This window comes from Amphiura filiformis, chromosome 2, assembly GCF_039555335.1.
Source record: "Amphiura filiformis chromosome 2, Afil_fr2py, whole genome shotgun sequence".
NCBI classification, from domain to species: Eukaryota; Metazoa; Echinodermata; class Ophiuroidea; order Amphilepidida; family Amphiuridae; genus Amphiura; species Amphiura filiformis.
Genome location: NC_092629.1, coordinates 55,370,353 through 55,388,238, shown reverse-complemented (window position 1 = coordinate 55,388,238; position 17,886 = coordinate 55,370,353). Strand labels below are relative to the sequence as shown.

Below are 17,886 nucleotides of genomic sequence, written 5' to 3'. Positions count from 1 at the left end.
ACATTTTGGTTAAATGCACTTCAGCAATAAAAACACTATGCCTTTAATTTCTTAATATGGCATATATATTTCTTGTAATTACAAAACCTGGCCATGTTACACTCAGGAAATTATTTTTGTAACTTAATAATTTGTTTTGAGATGTTAAAACGCGTTTTTTTTTCACTTGCAGCAAAAACCTGCGAACCCTACATGTTGCAGCAGGAGCATGAAAGAAAAAAAAATCATTAGGCAGCATTGAAAAATGAAGAGATGTCCTTTCAATATGAGGCTCTTGAATTGATTTGTGGATGAAGCATTCTTCATGGCATTGGCAGAGAGTCACAATTTTGGACCATGACTACATGTATCTCAAGAACTTGTACAAAGACTAATTTTATTTTTTTTTCCATGAAGGTGCTTCATATTCCCCTTGGTTAGACTGATACATGTATGTTAGCGTGTATGACTTTTATCTTAACCTGTTCAATGCATTTTTTTTTAAATGCAAATTTTTTTAATCATATGTAATGAGCCATACTTGATTTGATTTTTGTACATGCAGGTAGTAGAGCTTTAAATATCCAGATTTGCCAGGAACTCGAGATCTATGGGCTGCTGTTAACAGTGTTGTAGCTGCATATCCAGACTTGCCATAGGAACTCTAGATATTAGTATGGGGTACTGCACCTGTTGACACTGTTGTGTGGCATTGTTATCCTAGGACTCCTCCACTCTCCAAGGTATTGTAAAATAGACAAATGTGATACCTATCAAAAGAATGCACTTGTCGACTGCTACATAATAGTTTGGAATACCAGACTCATCTCAAGTGTAGGTCACATCAAATCATCCCTACGTCACATGGTTTAGGAATACAGAGAACATTCCTACACCATGTGACTTAATGGTGAAGATTTGATGTGACCTCCACTCCAGATGAATCTGGTATTTATTCATAACTACTGTATATGTAAAAATGGGTACATGAAGCAGCCGACAAGTGCTGCCTTTTGATTAGACAATAATAACTGCGCACCATCTATTTTGAGGTCATTGTGTGAAATCGGAGGGTTTTGTTTTGGGCTGAGGTATTTTTACCGAGGCCCAAAACAAATCCCGACAATTTCACACAATGACCTCAAAATAGATGGTGCACAGTTATTATTGTCATTCATTACGTCAGATCTAATATTTTGAACAAATCAAAATGGCATTTTATGTTATTTTATGCCATAAAACGCTGTTAAATATAACCAGTTTTAATCATTGTTGTAACCTACCCTACAAAAAAATCAACCAGGCGAATATAACATTCGCGCCGACAACAAGAGCTACCAATCACAGAAGCGCGAAGGCATGGCGTAGGCGTGTGCGTTGTCATAACGTGTAGCTTATGCACGCACACGTGCGCAGAAGTCATTGGTGCGCTTCCGGACTCATTGTGAGTTATTAATGACCTCGCAATAAGTGCGCGGTCAGGCAATCAATTTCTTTTGATTGGATTACAGGCTTCGCGTATATTACTGAGGTTATGAATATGGATCGATGTTCACAAATGTATGTGATATTACTGAGTAAAGAACTCAAAGCAAGTAATTTTCATTCTAGTAAAATGGACACTAAGCAAGTTTGTTTTTATTAGCTCATTGCGCAAGCAATGAACTATAGGCATGATCCAGATTTCTGTATGTTTTTTACTTTCTCTTGCTACATCGTTTGAGCAATGGAGCTGGTAATTTGAGGGGGCGATCTTTGCATGATTGTTCATGATTGTTACTTATTTAGCTAGGAAAATTCGGACGGAAAGTGTGATTTTTGGAGCATTTTGTTAAGAAAATTTTTACCAAATTTCATAGAATAGTCTCCTTTGCAGACTGTTTGTGGTGCTGATCATATTACAAACACTGTTCAGACTCCTTGATCTGGTGATTTTGTAAAAGAGATGTTGAATTTTATTGCTTCAGTGCGGCTTCAATGTTTGCTTGTCAGTGTTGCTTTGCCTTACATTCGCAAGTCAATAGATAAAGCACCAATTGGGCTCGTGCTGTCTATAGGCCCTTAATTCTGTGCACGAGCCATGAGCAAGTAGTGTCTCAAATTCTCCCAATTAGTGCATATTCAGAACTAATTTGGCTACCAAATTGTTGGTTGGCAACCCTGACTATGAACAAACATCTCACTCATTTACACCTATTTAATTATCAAGCATCTTGAAGAGTCACCAAACCCAATCAGTTATGTAAACATTTACTCGAAGTGAAATGTCCTTTTGACTAGCACTTGTTCAGTGCCTAGTATATCAGTATATGGGACCATTTTTTCTCTGACATTACAAAACAGACAAACAGAAAGTCTGAACAGGGAAGTGCTGGGGGTAACACTAGGCTAGTGGCCTTTCCCTGTTCTGAAGATTGAAGGGAGCACTCGTTCGAAATATGAAGTCAGGAAAATTAGTTGTGTGTGCAAAATTTTAATTTTATTTGTTTTAAATAATTTCATTTACCATGAAAGTGTTGTAGTTTTTAAGTTTCAAGTTTTCATTTGGAAATTGCGTTTACATCAGTGACACTCATCGATCCGATGGTGCATCCAAGACATTAAATATACAAACAAAACTGTATTAAACAAAATAAAATCAAAGGATACTCGACAAGCAAAAGGTACAAATAAATAAATGCCTTGAATAAATAAATATCTTGAGAACCGTAAGTATATTTTCAAAATCTTGATTTGTGCTTGATCACAGCACTATGGTGATTTTGAGGTTTGAGAATACTTAAATGTGTTTTTCAAAGTTGGCCGCCCTGTATACATACATGGCTATGACATGGTTACACATAGCTATGCATGGCTATACATGGCCATACATAGCTATGCATGGCTATACATAGCTATGCATGGCTATGCTACAGCACCATTGGTGCTCTTGTACCAAGTATTTTACTGTTATGAGTTGCAATGAACACAGGGATAAAAATTTGAAAATGTTCCAATCTTGTCAACAGATCAGCAAATTATTTGTCTGATCAGTTATTCTACAAAAACCTCATTTTTGACCAAAAATCACATTTTCGACCAAAATCACACATTTGACCAAACACATTTTTGAAAAGAAATTACATTTTAAAGCAAAGTCATGTTTTTTACTAAAAATCATGTTTTTGACCAAAAAAGATTATGAAGACATAATAATGATAAAATTGGACGGATACTTTCACATGATACCTTAATTTATCGATCTCGCTAGAGTTTTCAAATATCACAAATATTTGAAAACTCTTAGCTCGACCGATAAATTCAGGTATCACGCTCAATCCGTCCAATTTTATATCAAACTGGGTACGATGATAGGACATGGTGACTGGCCTGATGTGTTGAATAGTTTTGTGTCATTTTATTTGCATATTTATGAATGTTTAATGAGTTCATTTGCATATTTTGCCTACATTTCCATTAATCCACTCTCCAGCTTAAACACAATCACCCATCAACTTCAAACTTGGTCTTGTGATAGTATCCTTTATATTTACCAACCACTATTGTGGGGCCACCATAATTATGAACCGCATAATTGTAGTTGAGTAACATCACTTTGGTTGTACAGGGGTAAAAATTTCAATTTGCTCCTATTTTGCCAAAATTGGTGGCAAATTGTTTGTCTTGATATAAGAATCAAGAAATACTACATGTATAACAGTAGGCCTATAGTACTTTGCATCTAAAATGTACTCATTACTTTTTATTTGCAATGGACGTCAATGGTCAACAGGGGCCCTATGGCCAGCCAATGGCATTTGACATTTTTAACCTATATCTCAGTAGGTTAACACTGTCATATGCAAAACTATTCTTTTTATGATTTGTGTCAGCTAAACGGACAATTTACCACCATTTTTGTGTCAAATCAGAGTAAGTTGAAATTTTTACCCCTGTACATTATAATAAATGTACCATTTTTACCCCAAAATGAGGTTTTTGTAGAATAACTCTGTAATGATAGGTCGTAGATAGCACAAACATTTTTGAAATCCTTGTGATCAGACGAATAATCTGTTGTATCTGTCGAAAAGATTGGAGCATTTTACCTTTTTCCCCCCGTGTGCAGGGTTATAGCCACGCCGGTCGGCACCAGTCGGGGGTAACCGGCATGGACTGGCGCCGACCGGCACTAAAAAAAAATAAGAATTTTTTTTTAAATATGTTTTTCCCCACAAATGTTTTATTCATCATAAAGAGTAAAAACCAAAATACATTTCGGGGGTATACCCCCTAGCCTATTCCCTGATCCTTCATGTTCGCTAAAAAGATTGTGCCCTGAGCCAGCACTCTAATTGGATAGTAAAATTAGCCGGCACTCAATTTGGGCTAGCTATATCCCTGGAGGTCACTAGGGGTCAAATCTGAAATGCCTCCACATCTTAAAATAAGCTTTGGACCATGTACTCCATGCGTGGACACTCTCATGCATTTATCACAAAGGGCACATTGTTTGATTCTATCTTTCATTACTTTATGTGACAAAATGACTACCAAATATTGAAGGGGAAAAGCTGTTGATGGTTGCTAGGTGGGGCTGTTTCTTAGCAACCAATATATTTGTGATTTTATTTTTCATTGGATAAATTTCTGCATTTTGGCATATTGGGAATATAGCGTGAGCATATCAGGCAATTCCAAGAGGGTCAATGTGAAACTTTGATATGGATTGACCCTTATGAAATATTTTAACCATTCACGGTATTTCAACAAAGATAGCAGCTTCATTTCCTAATGTTTATGTAATTATTTTATCTCATTGCAGGACAGGACTCAAAGATGTCAATAGCATTGCTTAAGTGTCCCCAGTGTGTGAACTACTCCTTCCGCAATTCACACCAGCTTAAGACTCACATGTTGGTGAAGCATGGGGGGAATAAAGTCAGTGGGGTACCACCTAAGAGTGTGAGCAAATGGCAGCAAGAGACTGCAGAAGACATAAATGATGTCCATGTGTCGTCTACAACAGACACACCTGGTGCATTTCCTGCAAAGCAAGCTGGCAAGGATACCAGTGATGTTGCATCAGAAGCATTACCATTGCAGCCTTCTCAAAGTGCACCCACAAATGACACATGGAACGACAAGTCTTCCGTAAGGTTTACTGCAACAGATTCACAGCATGATGTGACTTCCAAAAAGTCCCCTGTAGAGGAGCCGTCAAAAACCTCATTCAGGGATGAATCTTGTAACAAGTCATTGGCGACGGACTTTAAGAAAAATGAGCCTTCCAATGATGTTGGCCAACTTGCTGGCAAACAATGTAAGACATATGTCGATACCATCAATATATCAGAAGATGATGAGTTCACTTCGCTGTACAAATTTGTGCCAGAAACAGACAAAGAAAAGTACAGATGTAAGAAAGATATACGAAGTGGATATTTTGTGTGTCATTTTTGCAGCCACTTGTCTCGACAACGTAGTAATGCTAAAAGGCACCATCGAATCCACACAGAGGTTCATCCATTTCACTCTCTTCTATGTGATTTCAAGGCAAAGAACTTGCACAATTTAAAGAGGCATATTAAACATGTTCATCAGCTTCAAATGTCAGAGGATGATAAGGCACGGAATAGTATTTCACAGCACTACAAATATGTTCAAGAAACGACTCGTCAGAAGTACAAAGTTTTGCGAGATAAATCAAGTGGCCTATATAGATGTAATTTTTGTAATCATTCAAGTGCCGCATTGCAGAATGCTGCTGTCCATCATCGGACACATACAGGTGTTCGACCATACCACTGCCTTCGATGTGTGTACAGAACAAAACAACATACACAAATCAAAAGGCACATCCTGTTAAAACATGAGCAGGTTGTCCATGCCAATCGTGGGGATTCTTCAAGCAAGAAAAAAGACAACAGAGGGAATGCATGCCAAACAGGAACTTCTGCCACCATCAGGAAGAGTGTCAAGAGATCTGTCCATGGGCATTCTCCAGGTGCTAGCACAAGCAGGAATAAAGACACTGGAAAGAAGCCTTGTAGAAGAGCAACTTCTGCAGCTTTCAGGAAGAATGTCAACAGATCTTCCCAAGGCCATCCTCGTGGATCTAGCAAAGTCAATGCCCCAAAATCCTGCCAACAAAGTGAATGTCCTGCAAGTTTCTTGAGAAGGTTAAAAGTTCCCACACATTCTCGTAATGGAATCAAAGATGGTGAATCCAAGTCTGGTTTTTTACAAGCCAAACCAACAGGAAATATGAAACGGTGCTACAAATATGTTCCTGATAACACAGAGCATAAATACAAGCCTGTGAAAGATAAGACAAGTGGCGTATACAAGTGTAGGCATTGTAGTTACAAAAGTACACAACTCGTTCATGTTACCATTCATCAACGAATCCATTCCGATATACGACCATATCATTGCTTGCTGTGTGGATACAAAGCTCGACGTCTTCAACATATTAAAGGCCATATTCAGCATATTCACAAAGACATATTAAATAGAGACGTTCAGTGTACAGTTACAACTGGTTCAGGAATTCATTCTGTCCCTGCAGATAATTGTGGTCTTTCAGGTATTTCTGATCTTGCTGCCGAGCATAATTCTTCAGATTGTTCTGATGACATGCAGAGAAGAGGCAAACATGATACTAAAATCGCTCCTCAACTGTCGTGTGAACCCACACATAAAATGTTCTCATCAGATACAAGTTGTCAAACTAAACCGGTGGTGAATTCTTCAGGAGTATTCTCCTGCCCTGTATCTAAGAAGTTCTATCACAAAAATATTGTCATCCAGCATATGCGAGGTCACTCTGAAAAGAACTCATTTCATTGTAAGTCATGTGATTATGTGTGCAGCACCAGCAGTCAACTGATCCAACATCGTGAGCATGATCACACAGCAGATGTTAATGACAATCCAAGAAGACGTACAAGAACTAGCAATGCGTTATCAAAATCCTTGAAACGTCTCTCATCTGGTCGTCTGAGATGTCCCTTCCAGAATTGCACCTTTACTCACAGAAGAGAGGCTGGGATAGAAGTACATGTCAGGAGTCACATGAAGGAACCTAGCTTCTTCTGTTGTCAATGTTCATTCACCTGCTACCTAAAATGCACTTTGGTGAAGCATGTCAAAGAAAGCCATAGTGGAAATCAGGTGGATCGGGTTGTCATGAGCACGGATTCTGAATCTTTATCTGATGCACCACAATGTGAAACAAAATGTGAAAGATTACTTTTGGATAGTCTTTTTACTGATGAATGTAGCGATTCGGCAAAAGTCAAAAGGAAAGAGTTTAAGAAGCTGAAAGGTGATTTTGAAGAGCAAACTGCTGCATTCTCAGAAAAAGAATTAACAAGACTGCAAGACAAAAATATGAACAAAGACAAGAACAGAAAGGGGAGAAGCATGTTAGAAGTACCACAAAGAACAAAGAAGGATGGAGATTATGTGTACAGCAAACATGTGTCATCCTCAGTGAAGCGATTCAAGTGTGTTTTTAACACCAAGATAAAGTATAGGCATTGCTACAGACCCAACATGTTCTTTCGTGGCAAGGTGAATCAAGAAAAGCCATACACTTGCTTGCATTGCCCACAAAGATCCGGGAGTAGTTGGGAGATGAAGAACCACATAATGATAAAACACAAGATCAGGAAACCAAAGCTAGTTAGTGAAGGATTGGATGAGGACAGCGGAGGTACAACAGGTGCAGAAATTGATACCAGAATACCAACAAATTCACAGAACGAAAGTCCAACTAAGAGCAGTTTGCCGGTTGCAGACGAGAGTAGAAGAAAGAGAAGCGATGATGATGAAGATAGCAGTTGTGATGATGCTAATAAAGATGGGGATGTTTTTGAGACTGATGGATACCAGGAGTTTGGAGAGTCAGGGATAACTTGTTCTACGCCCATTCTACGCACATCTTTTAACCAGGAAGAACCTGCTGCTGGTATCGATGATGGTGAAAGAGATGAGGAAATGAAGAATGATCCAAGTGTGAGAAGCACTGATAGTATTAAGATGAAGAAACACACAGAGCTTGCATTACCAGTACCAGATTATGAGAATGAGGCTGAACTGGCATCTACATGTTCTGAAGGGTTTTCATGTAGCATTGATAATGACAGCATCTTTGGGGAAGGTAATGAAAGAGGTGGGACTGAAAAGGAATGGTGTGAAAATGACATGCCAGAGATTCCCCCAGTACGGAGGCTACGTAAACCACCTCAATGGTTTGGTATCCGCAAAGGAAGTACAGATGGATATGTAAGCTCACAGAGTAGTACCAGTGACTCTTCATACTTTGGATCAAGAGGAAGGCTGCCATATTCAAGGCGATACTGAACGGATCGGATTTTCCATTGTCCCTACATTCTGTGAAGAAGCCATTGAAATGGACTTAAAGCGATCTGGACAACTCCAGTGCCCACAATGCGGGCAATGCTTTGCAACAGTGGAATTAACTGTGGATCATTTTCGAGAGCACAGCGGACATAAACCTTATGTTTGCAATTTCTGTGGGTTTGCTACAGGATTTGACAGTGAGGTTAAAGGTCATGTGAAGCAGCAGACAATTGATAGAGTTAAACTAAAGGAGTTGTATACGCTGAGATCTAAAGTTGAACGGACAAAATTCAAGATGGATGGTAAATGTGAAAAGGTCAACGGACACTACAAATGCCCTTACTGTGCACATAGTTTCTTGTGTTATACGAAGTTTAAGCAGCATCTTCGTCAATATACAAAAGAGAAACCTTATCATTGTAATTTATGTGACTACAAGGCGTCTATACAACCACTCGTTGTTGCACATATTAAGAACAACCATAGGAGATGTATCATCACATGCCCAAAGAGAAGTCAAGATGTAAGTGACTGGTCCATTGTGGATAGAGATGCCAGGCCAGTGAGGACCTCCAAAGTAAATAACAAGGAGGCCGGTTCAATGAGGAGAACAGTAGATAGAGGTAGCATGGAGTTAATTGATACAACAGCAGAATTTGGAATGGAAGCAAGTGATAGACATAGAAAGACATCAGAAAGTAGAATAAGCAGAGCTGAAAGAGTCCAAAGAAAGAAGACGAATGTCTTGCTAAGTGAGAGAGATACATCACAAGGCAGCTGCAAGACGGAAGTGTCAAGTACTCCCAACCAGCAACCTGAAAACCAGTTTGTGTATCAAGTTGGAGCAGTGGAGAAGAAGGCATTGGCTCCAAGAATAAAGAGAGAATCAAAGAAATATCATGGCAGATTTCCTTGCCTATTCTGCGATAAGATGTTTGATGAGCATGAAACAAGTCTGATACATAGCAGATTGCACACTGGCGAAAGGCCTTACAGATGTTGTCTTTGTGGCTATGCAACCATTTATCTTGCAAAGATTATGGCACATGTTTCTCAGGTATATGGAGGATGTGGTGATGACGACAAAGGTGACATTAAACAGAGTGCTTGGTTGATGGACCAAATGCTCGAAAAGGAGAGTCAGTTAATAGAGAAGATTCTAACAAGAGATTCAAACTCATGTGAGCAAAAACCTTCATGGAGTGACTCGAACTCAAATACATGCAGTGAATCAAAGTCAGCTACGATGAAGTCTTCAATAGGTGACTTGAACTTTTCTGTAACGCAGGCATCAATAAGTGACAATAACTCATCTGAAACAAGACCTTCAGTAAGAGGATTAAACTCATCTCCAAAGAAGCCTTCAGTAAGGGAATCAACCTCAAAGCCTTCCATAGATGATTCAGACTCAGCTGTAACTGAGTCATCAATGACTGACATCAAGCTTTCAGTAAATGAGTCGATAAATGTGTCGATAAGTGACCCAGACTCAGCTGCAACTAAGATTTCCATAAGTGACTCAAACTCATCAAAATCTTCAGTAAGTGACTCTACCTCATGTGCAACAAAACTGTCACAAAGTGACTCTGTGGCCACAAAGCTAACACTTATTGGCTCAAACACAGATGCAAGAAAGCCTTCAATAAGTGACTCAAACTCAACTATAGTAAAGCCTTCAGTGAGTGACTCCAAGTCAGTTGCACTGAAACGGTCAAGAAGTGACTTACACTCAGCTGCAACTAAGCCAGCAATTAGTGACTCAAACTTACCTGTGATAAACTCTTCCATAATTCACTCCAGGTCAGCTGCAATAAAGCCTTCCATGAGTGATTCATCAGCTGCAGCAGTGACTTTCCCAAGTGACCCCACCTTGGCTGTAACAAAGACATCCATATGTGACTCCAGCTCAGTTGCAACAGTGCCTTCCATAAGTGACTCCAACCTAGCTGTAACAAAGACATCCATATGTGACTCCAGCTCAGCTGCAACAATGCCTTCCATAAGTGACTCCACCTTAGCTACAACAAAGTCTTCCATTGGTGACTCCAACTTGGCTGTAACAAAGACTTCCATAAGTGATTCAACATTTGCTGCAGCAAAGTCCTCTATAAGTGACCCTAGTTCTGCTGCAACAATGCCTTCCATAAGTGACTCCACCTTAGCTACAACAAAGCATTCCATAGGTGACTCCAACTTGGCTGCAACAAAGACTTCAATAAGTGATTCAACATTACCTGCAGCAAAGTCCTCTATAAGTGACCCCAGTTCTGCTGCAACAATTCCTTCCATAAGTGACTCCACATTGGCTGCAACAAAGCCTTCCATAGGTGACTCCAAATTGGCTGTAACAAAGACTTCCATAAGTGATTCAACATTAGCTGCAGCAAGGTCCTCTATAAGTGACTTCAGCTCTGCTGCAACAATGCCTTCCATAAGTGAGTCCAATTTGGTTGTAACAAAGCCTCCCATAAGTGACACTAACTTGGCTGTAACAAAGATTTCCATAGGTGGTTCAACATCGGTTGCAGCAGATCCTTCCAGAAGTGACTCCAGCTCTGTTGCTACAAAGCTTTCCATAAGCGATGCTACCTTGGCTGTAACAAAGTCTTCCATGAATGACTCCAACTTGGCTGTAACAAAGCCTTCCATAAGCAGCTCCTCAGCGGCAACTAAGTCGTCCATAAGTATCACCAACTTGGCTGCAACAAAGCCTTCCATAAGCAACTCCACCTTAGGTGCAACCAAGTCTTCCATAAGTGACATCAACTTGGCTGTAACAAAGATTTCAATAAGTGGTTCAACATCGGTTGCAGCAGATCCTTCCAGAAGTGACTCCAGCTCTGTTGCTACAAAGCCTTCCATAAGCGATTCTACCTTGGCTGTAACAAAGTCTTCCATGAATGACGCCAACTTGGCTGTAACAAAGCCTTCCATAAGCAGCTCCTCAGCGGCAACTAAGTCGTCCATAAGTATTGCCAACTTGGCTGCAACAAAGCCTTCCATAAGCAACTTAAGCTTAGCTGCAACCAAGTCTTCCATAAGTGACACCAACTTGGCTGTAACAAAGCCTTCCATAAGTGACTCTTGCTCAGCAGCAACATCTGTGGTACCAGTGGTTGGTTCTGTTCCCATTGAACCAATGAGTATTGACTGGGAACTGTTGACAGTTGGTGCTACAGCTGCCAGAACTCTACCATTTTATTCCCGAAAGAGGGTCACATCTATGGATATAAACCAGACTCCACAAGATGATACCCATGTTGCTGGAAGTAAGACTTCAGAGAACGATGACATCAAACCTGCTCCTGAGGCAAATAAAACACAGACTAAGCTTTCTACTTCCAAATTCTTAGTACAACATGGGGATACCATGGAACCAATTCATACAGCTGCAACAAAACCCTCAGTAAGACAATCAAAGCCTTCTACAAGTGACACTAACAAGAGTGCTTGGTTGCTGTACCGAATGCTCCAAAGGAAAGGCGACTTATCAACAGAGAAGACTCACATAAGAGATTCCGCTAACATGAAGTCTTCAATGGGTAACTTGAACTTGTCTGTAACACAGGCATCAGTAGGTGACAATAACTCAGCTGAAACAAGACCTTCAGTAAGAGGATCAAACTCATCTCCAAAGAAGCATTTGGAAACGGAATCAACCACAGAGCCTTCTAAAGATAATTCAAACTCATCTGTAACTGAGTCATCAGTGAGTGACACAACCTCAGTAGCAGCAGTGCCTTTAGGAATGAAATCAAATGATTCAAACATAGCTGCAGAAAAGAAGCCAATAAAGCTACAACAGTCAGAGTCAGCTACAACCAAGCCTCCCATAAGTGATGCCCACTCAGCTGCAACAAAAAATGCCTCCACCTCATGTGCAAGCAAAATGTCAAAATGTGGCTCTGCTGTAACAAAGCTAACAATTATTGGTTCAAACTCAAATGCAAGAACGCCTTCCAAAAGTGACTCAAAATCAACTCTAGTAGAGGCTTCGGTGAGTGACACCAATTCAGATGCACCAAACATGTCAAGAAGTGACTTACACTCAGCTGCAACAAAGCCAGCAATCAGTGACTCAAACTTAGCTGCAACTAAGCCAGCAATTAGTTACCCAAACTCAACTCAGTCAGCTTCAACAAACTCTTCCATATTAATTGACTCCACCACAGTTGCAACAAATTCTTCCATAAGTGAGTCAAACGCAGCAGCAACAGAGTCTTCCACAAGTGACTTAAACTCAGCAGCAACAGAATCTTCCATAAGTGATTCAAACTTGGCAGCAGGAAACCCTCACATAAGTGATTCCACCACAGCTATGACAAGTTCTTCCTTAAGTTACTCAAACTCACCAGCAACAGAGTCTTCCATAAGTGACTCAAACTCAGCAGCAACAGAGTCTTCCGTAAGTGACTCAAACTTGGCAGCAGGAAACTCTTCCATAAGTGATTCCACTACAGTTGCGACAAACTATTTCATAAGGGACTCAAACTCAGCAGCAATTGAGTCTTCCATAAGTGACTCAAACTCAGCAGCAACAGAGTCTTCCATAAGTGACTCCAATTCAGGAGCAGGAGACCCTTCCACAGGTGATTCCACAGCAGTTGCAACAAACTCATCCCAAAGTTACTCAAACTCAGCAGCAGCAAACCCTTCCACAAGTGATACCACCTCAGCTGATACGAACTCTTCCATAAGTGACTCAAACTCAGCTGCAACAAACTCTTTAATAAGTGACTCAAACTCAGCAGCAGCAGAGTCTTCCATAAGTGACTCAAACTCAGCTTCAACAAATTCCCATAACAGGGACATGTTGCCAAAATCAGTGGTACCAATGGTTGATTCTGTTTTCATTGTACTAAACAGTGTTGACAGTGAACTGAATACATTAACACCTGTATATTCTATCGCTGGAGTTCCTGCACAGAAGAATGCTTTTAGAGATGCTACACCAACCTTACTAGAACTATGGCCAGTTAGGGACTCAGCTGCCAGAACTCAACCGTTTTATTCACGAAAGATGGTCACATCTTTGGATATTAAACAGACTCCACAAGATGATACCCATGTTGCTGCCAGAACATGTAGGCCTTCAGAGAATGATAACATCAAATCTGCTCCTGAGGCAGATAAAATACAGACAGAGATTTCTGCTTCCAACGTCTTAGTACAGCATGATGATAACTTGGAACTAAGTCATACAGCTGCAACAAAAGCCTCAGTAAGAGAATCGGGTATGCCTGCAGGAAACCCTAACGTAGGTGACTCTAACTCAACTGCAATAAAGCCCCCCATAAGTGACTCCAACACTACACCAATTGCTCCCATAAGTGCATCCAACTCAGCTACAACAAAGTCTTCCATAGATGACTTCAACACAGTAGCAGCAAAGTCTTCCATAGGTGACTTAAACTCAGCTTCAACAAATTGCCATAACAAATATATGTTGCCTGTAGTACCAGTGATTAATTCTGTTGTCATTGAACCAGACAGTATTGACAGTGAAATGAATGCAGCAATACCTGCATATTCTATCTCTGGCGATTGTGGACAGAAGAATGCCGCCTTTAGAAAAGCTACACCAACCTTACTAGAACTATGGCCAGTTAGGGACTCAGCTGCCAGAACTGAACCATTTTATTCACAAAAGAAAGTCACATCTATGGATATAAAACTGAATCCGCAAGATAATACTCATGTTGCTGGAAGTAGGACTTCAGGTGTAATAAAGTCATCAAAGATTGACACAAACTCAGTTGCAGGGAAACCCACAGTGAGGGAATTAGACTTAGCTTCAACACAGCATTCCATAGGTGATTCAAACTCAACTGCAACAAAGGCCACCATGATAGGTGTCTCCAACACAGCAACAGATGCTCCCATTAGGGCCTCCAACTTGGCTAGAACAGAATCTTCCATAGGTGACTCCAACTCAGCTACAGCAAAGTCTTCCATGAGCGACTCCAACTCGGATGCAACAAAGCCCACCATAAGGGACTCCAACTCAGCTGCAGAAAGGTCTTCCATATGTGGCTCCAACTCAACTGTAACAAAGGCTGCCATAAGTGCCTCCAACCCACCGTCGGATACAACAAAGTCTTTCATAAGTGACTCAAAGTCAGCTACAACAAAGTCTAGCATAAGTGACTCCAACTCAGATGCAACAAAGCCCTCCATAAGTGACTCCAACTCAGATGCAACAAAGCCCTCCATAAGTGACTCCAACACAGCAGCAGTCATAAGTGACTCCAAGTTAGCTGCAGAAAAGTATTGCATATGTAGCTCAACAAAGGCTGCCATAAGTGACTCAAACTTGTGTTCAACGAAGTCTGCCATAAGTGACAGCAACTCTGATGCAACAAAGCCCTCCATGAGTGACTCCAACACAACAGCAGTCATAAGTGACTCCAGCTCAGCTGCAGCAAAGTCGTCCATGTGTGGCTCCAACTCAACTACAGCAAAACTTTCCATAAGTACCTCTAACTCAGCTGCAAAAGCATCTTCCATATGTAGCTCCAACTCAGTTACACCAAGGTCTTCCCCAAATGATTCCAACTTAGCTGCAAGAAAGTCTTCCATAAGTGACTCCAACTCAGAGGCAACAAAGCCCTCCATAAGTTACTCCTCCTCAATTGAAACAGAGTCTTCAATAAATGACTCCATCTCAGCTGCAATAATGTCTTCCGTAAGTGACTCAAACTCGGATGCAACAAAGCCCTCCAGAAGTGACTGCATCTCAGCTGCAATCATGTCTTCCATAAGTGACTCCATCTCAGAGGCAACAAAGCCCTCCACAAGTTACTCCTCCTCATCTGAAACAGAGTCTTCAATAAATGACTCAATCTCAGCTGCAATAATGTCTGCCAAAAGTGACTCAAACTCAGGTGCAACAAAGTCTTCTGTTAGTGACTTCACCTCAGCTTCAACAAAGTCATCAAAATTGGACACAAGTTCAGCTGCAACAGACCTTTCAATAAATAGCTCATCAAACCCATCTGCAAAGAAGCATTCAACAGAAAGTGGCTTAAACTCATCAGCAATCAAATCAAAACCGTCTTCCCGAGAGCCTGAACAAAGACAGATGTCAGAAATGGAAGTACACCCAGTTGAGATGAGTTCCTTTAGATCATCTACAGCTTCCACAATCCCATGCTCACAAAGACAAAGGTATCTAGAAGCCCACAGTCTCTACCAAAGATCAAGAACACAAAGCCATCCACAGACCCATGCACGATATGACAGACAGAATTATCCCAGGAATGAACCTTCATTCTATGCTCCAGCAAGACATGCTTCAGCACCTTATAATGGACCAACCGTCTTCAGAAGACCTTCCCAGTCCTATTCAGCCCCACAAGTTGACAGACCAGCCCCATTACCCATGAGTTTGAGTATGGAGCAGCATTCTCTAACAGTTTATCGCAGGAATTTGCAAGCAGCTCACGATCGACGGATGCAGGAATTAGCAGAACGGAGATATGTCAGAATGCATCACTACCTCCAAAGGCTGCAATATGAGGCTTTAGTTTACAACAATGCCTTGTCTACAGTTATCCGAGGAGATGGAGAGGAGCAATACCATTTGTATGACCAGGTAAGGTGTACTTGAAGCTAAATCGGCATTAAAATTAGCGATGCATTGCGGGACACGTTGCACTCTGACCTATCGGGAAAATGTTTTTTTTTTTTGTACAAAATATTATTTAAAATGTTTTACTGGAATGAAAAAAGAAATGGAAAAAACATGATTATTTTATAAACTAATTATTTGAAATAATTTTTAATAATAACATGTCCAAAGTAATCAGAGTGTCCTTTGATGTAGTGAGGTGATGCCTCATGTTGCAAAGGATTCTGGGATTGGTACAATATCTTCTCTGGCTGTTGGTTTTGTTAGAAATGAAAAGTACACAATTATAAAACAAATTTGGTATAATTCTGGTATACCCTGGGCACCCCATGTTGTTAGGATTAGATAGTGTTATAATTAGGGTTATAATTAGGGGGTTATAATTAGGGTGGTTTAGGGGGTTATAATTAGGGTGGGTTAGGGGGTTATAATTAGGGTGGGTTGGGGGGTTATAATTAGGGTGGGTTAGGGGGGTTATAATTAGGGTGGATTAGGGTTAGGGTTATACTTGTTCACAGGGTATTCCAGAATTATTCCGCAAATTTTATATTGATTTTTTTCCACTGATACAGGCTCATCACCAAGAAGAATCAGATGTATACCTCTCCAGGCGCAGGGATCCGTATGGTAGAGGGCGCTCCAATTCATCCTGGTATTGATGTATTTTAAGCAAACTTTTCTACCAGGTTACTGATGAGGGAATATACACATTTGTGTCAAGGTATTGTACGTGCATGCAGTCTGATGTTGAGGCAAAGTTTGGAAAGCCCTGGTTTATAACCTGGCATGTCTGCAGTATTTTGTGTTGATGCCATGCTGTAATCATTGATTGATGTCACCTTTAACAATATGCTACTATTCACCATCGAAGTGATGATGTAACAGGACTAATTACCATAGCAATAGATGAATACAAATTTTGAATAGATCGCCCTGCTCTACAACATTCATGCGGTACCTATGTATTGAACCATATATGTCGAAGAAATGCTAATCACTTGCAGCTGTAAGATTAGTATAAGAGCTGTATTGTATTCAATCTATGAGTGCAGACATACACAGGTGATGAGTGCATCCTGCTTGTAGTGCAGGGTGATCTATTCAAAAATTGTATTCATCTATTGCGATGGTACAGTTAATCTGATTATTACATCACTTTGACACCAAAATTGTAAAGATAAACACATCCAAAAATGAAAGTCGCTACTAAAACTGGCCTCAAAAAGAAACTTATAATTTTTCACAAGGTCATATCTTAAAATTCTCTCCATAAAAATGAACAAAAATTGCACACAGGATTACTTCAATACTCTACTCTAAACACTGGTCAGTAACCAAACAGTTGTCCAACTGACACAACAGCAAAATGCACTGACATGGAACATCTTCCTGGACCACATTCACAGCCCAACAGATTTCTTTTGCTGGGTACCAATTATTAGCCTGTACATGATAACAAAAATTACACAGGATTACTTCAATACTCTACTCTAAACACATGTCAGTAACCAAGCAGTTGTCCAACTGACACAACAGTAAAATGCACTGACAACGGAACAGCTTCCGGGACCACATTCACAGGTGTATAATTGGAACCCAGCAAAAGAAATCTGTTGGGCTGTGAATGTGGTCCAGGAAGGTGTTCCATGTCAGTGCATTTTACTGTTGTGTCAGTTGGACAACTGCTTGGTTACTGACATGTGTTTAGAGTAAGAGTAGAGTATTGAAGTAATCCTGTGTGTAATTTTTGTTCATTTTTATAGACAAGATTTTAAGATATGACCTTGTGAAAAATTAGTTTCTTTTTGAGGCCAGTTTACTTTGAGTGTTACCTTTGAGCACATTTAACATAAAGCAATAAAATTGACATAAGCATGTGAAGAATTCGATTACCTGCGATATGATACCAAACTTGTGTCCGAATAAGC

At 40.2% G+C, this 17,886-nt stretch overlaps 2 protein-coding genes across 3 annotated transcripts; both read left to right on the top strand.

Moving 5' to 3' along the window:
- Positions 1–552: 552 nt before the first annotated feature.
- Positions 553–8,328, top strand: LOC140146411 (uncharacterized). 2 transcript variants are annotated; one of them, XM_072168253.1, is made up of 2 exons: positions 553–722; positions 4,789–8,328. In XM_072168253.1, exon 2 carries the CDS (start codon positions 4,798–4,800, stop codon positions 8,326–8,328), a length of 3,531 nt encoding a protein of 1,176 aa, XP_072024354.1. In that variant the 5' UTR covers positions 553–722; positions 4,789–4,797. The 2 variants fall into 2 exon arrangements, with proteins under 2 accessions (XP_072024354.1, XP_072024353.1); XM_072168252.1 differs by having other exon boundaries at positions 4,784–8,328.
- On the top strand, positions 8,285–17,073 carry LOC140146410 (uncharacterized). The gene is made up of 2 exons (XM_072168251.1): positions 8,285–15,922; positions 16,531–17,073. Exons 1-2 carry the CDS (start codon positions 8,378–8,380, stop codon positions 16,615–16,617), a joined length of 7,632 nt encoding a protein of 2,543 aa, XP_072024352.1. The 5' UTR covers positions 8,285–8,377; the 3' UTR covers positions 16,618–17,073.
- Positions 17,074–17,886: the final 813 nt, after the last annotated feature.

Coding starts and splice junctions, on each gene's coding strand:
- LOC140146410 (XM_072168251.1), top strand. CDS start 8,378: ATGGACTTAAAGCGATCTGGACAACTCCAGTGCCCACAATGCGGGCAA. Junction 15,923..16,530: donor AATACCATTTGTATGACCAG/GTAAGGTGTACT, acceptor CCACTGATACAG/GCTCATCACCAAGAAGAATC.
- LOC140146411 (XM_072168253.1), top strand. CDS start 4,798: ATGTCAATAGCATTGCTTAAGTGTCCCCAGTGTGTGAACTACTCCTTC.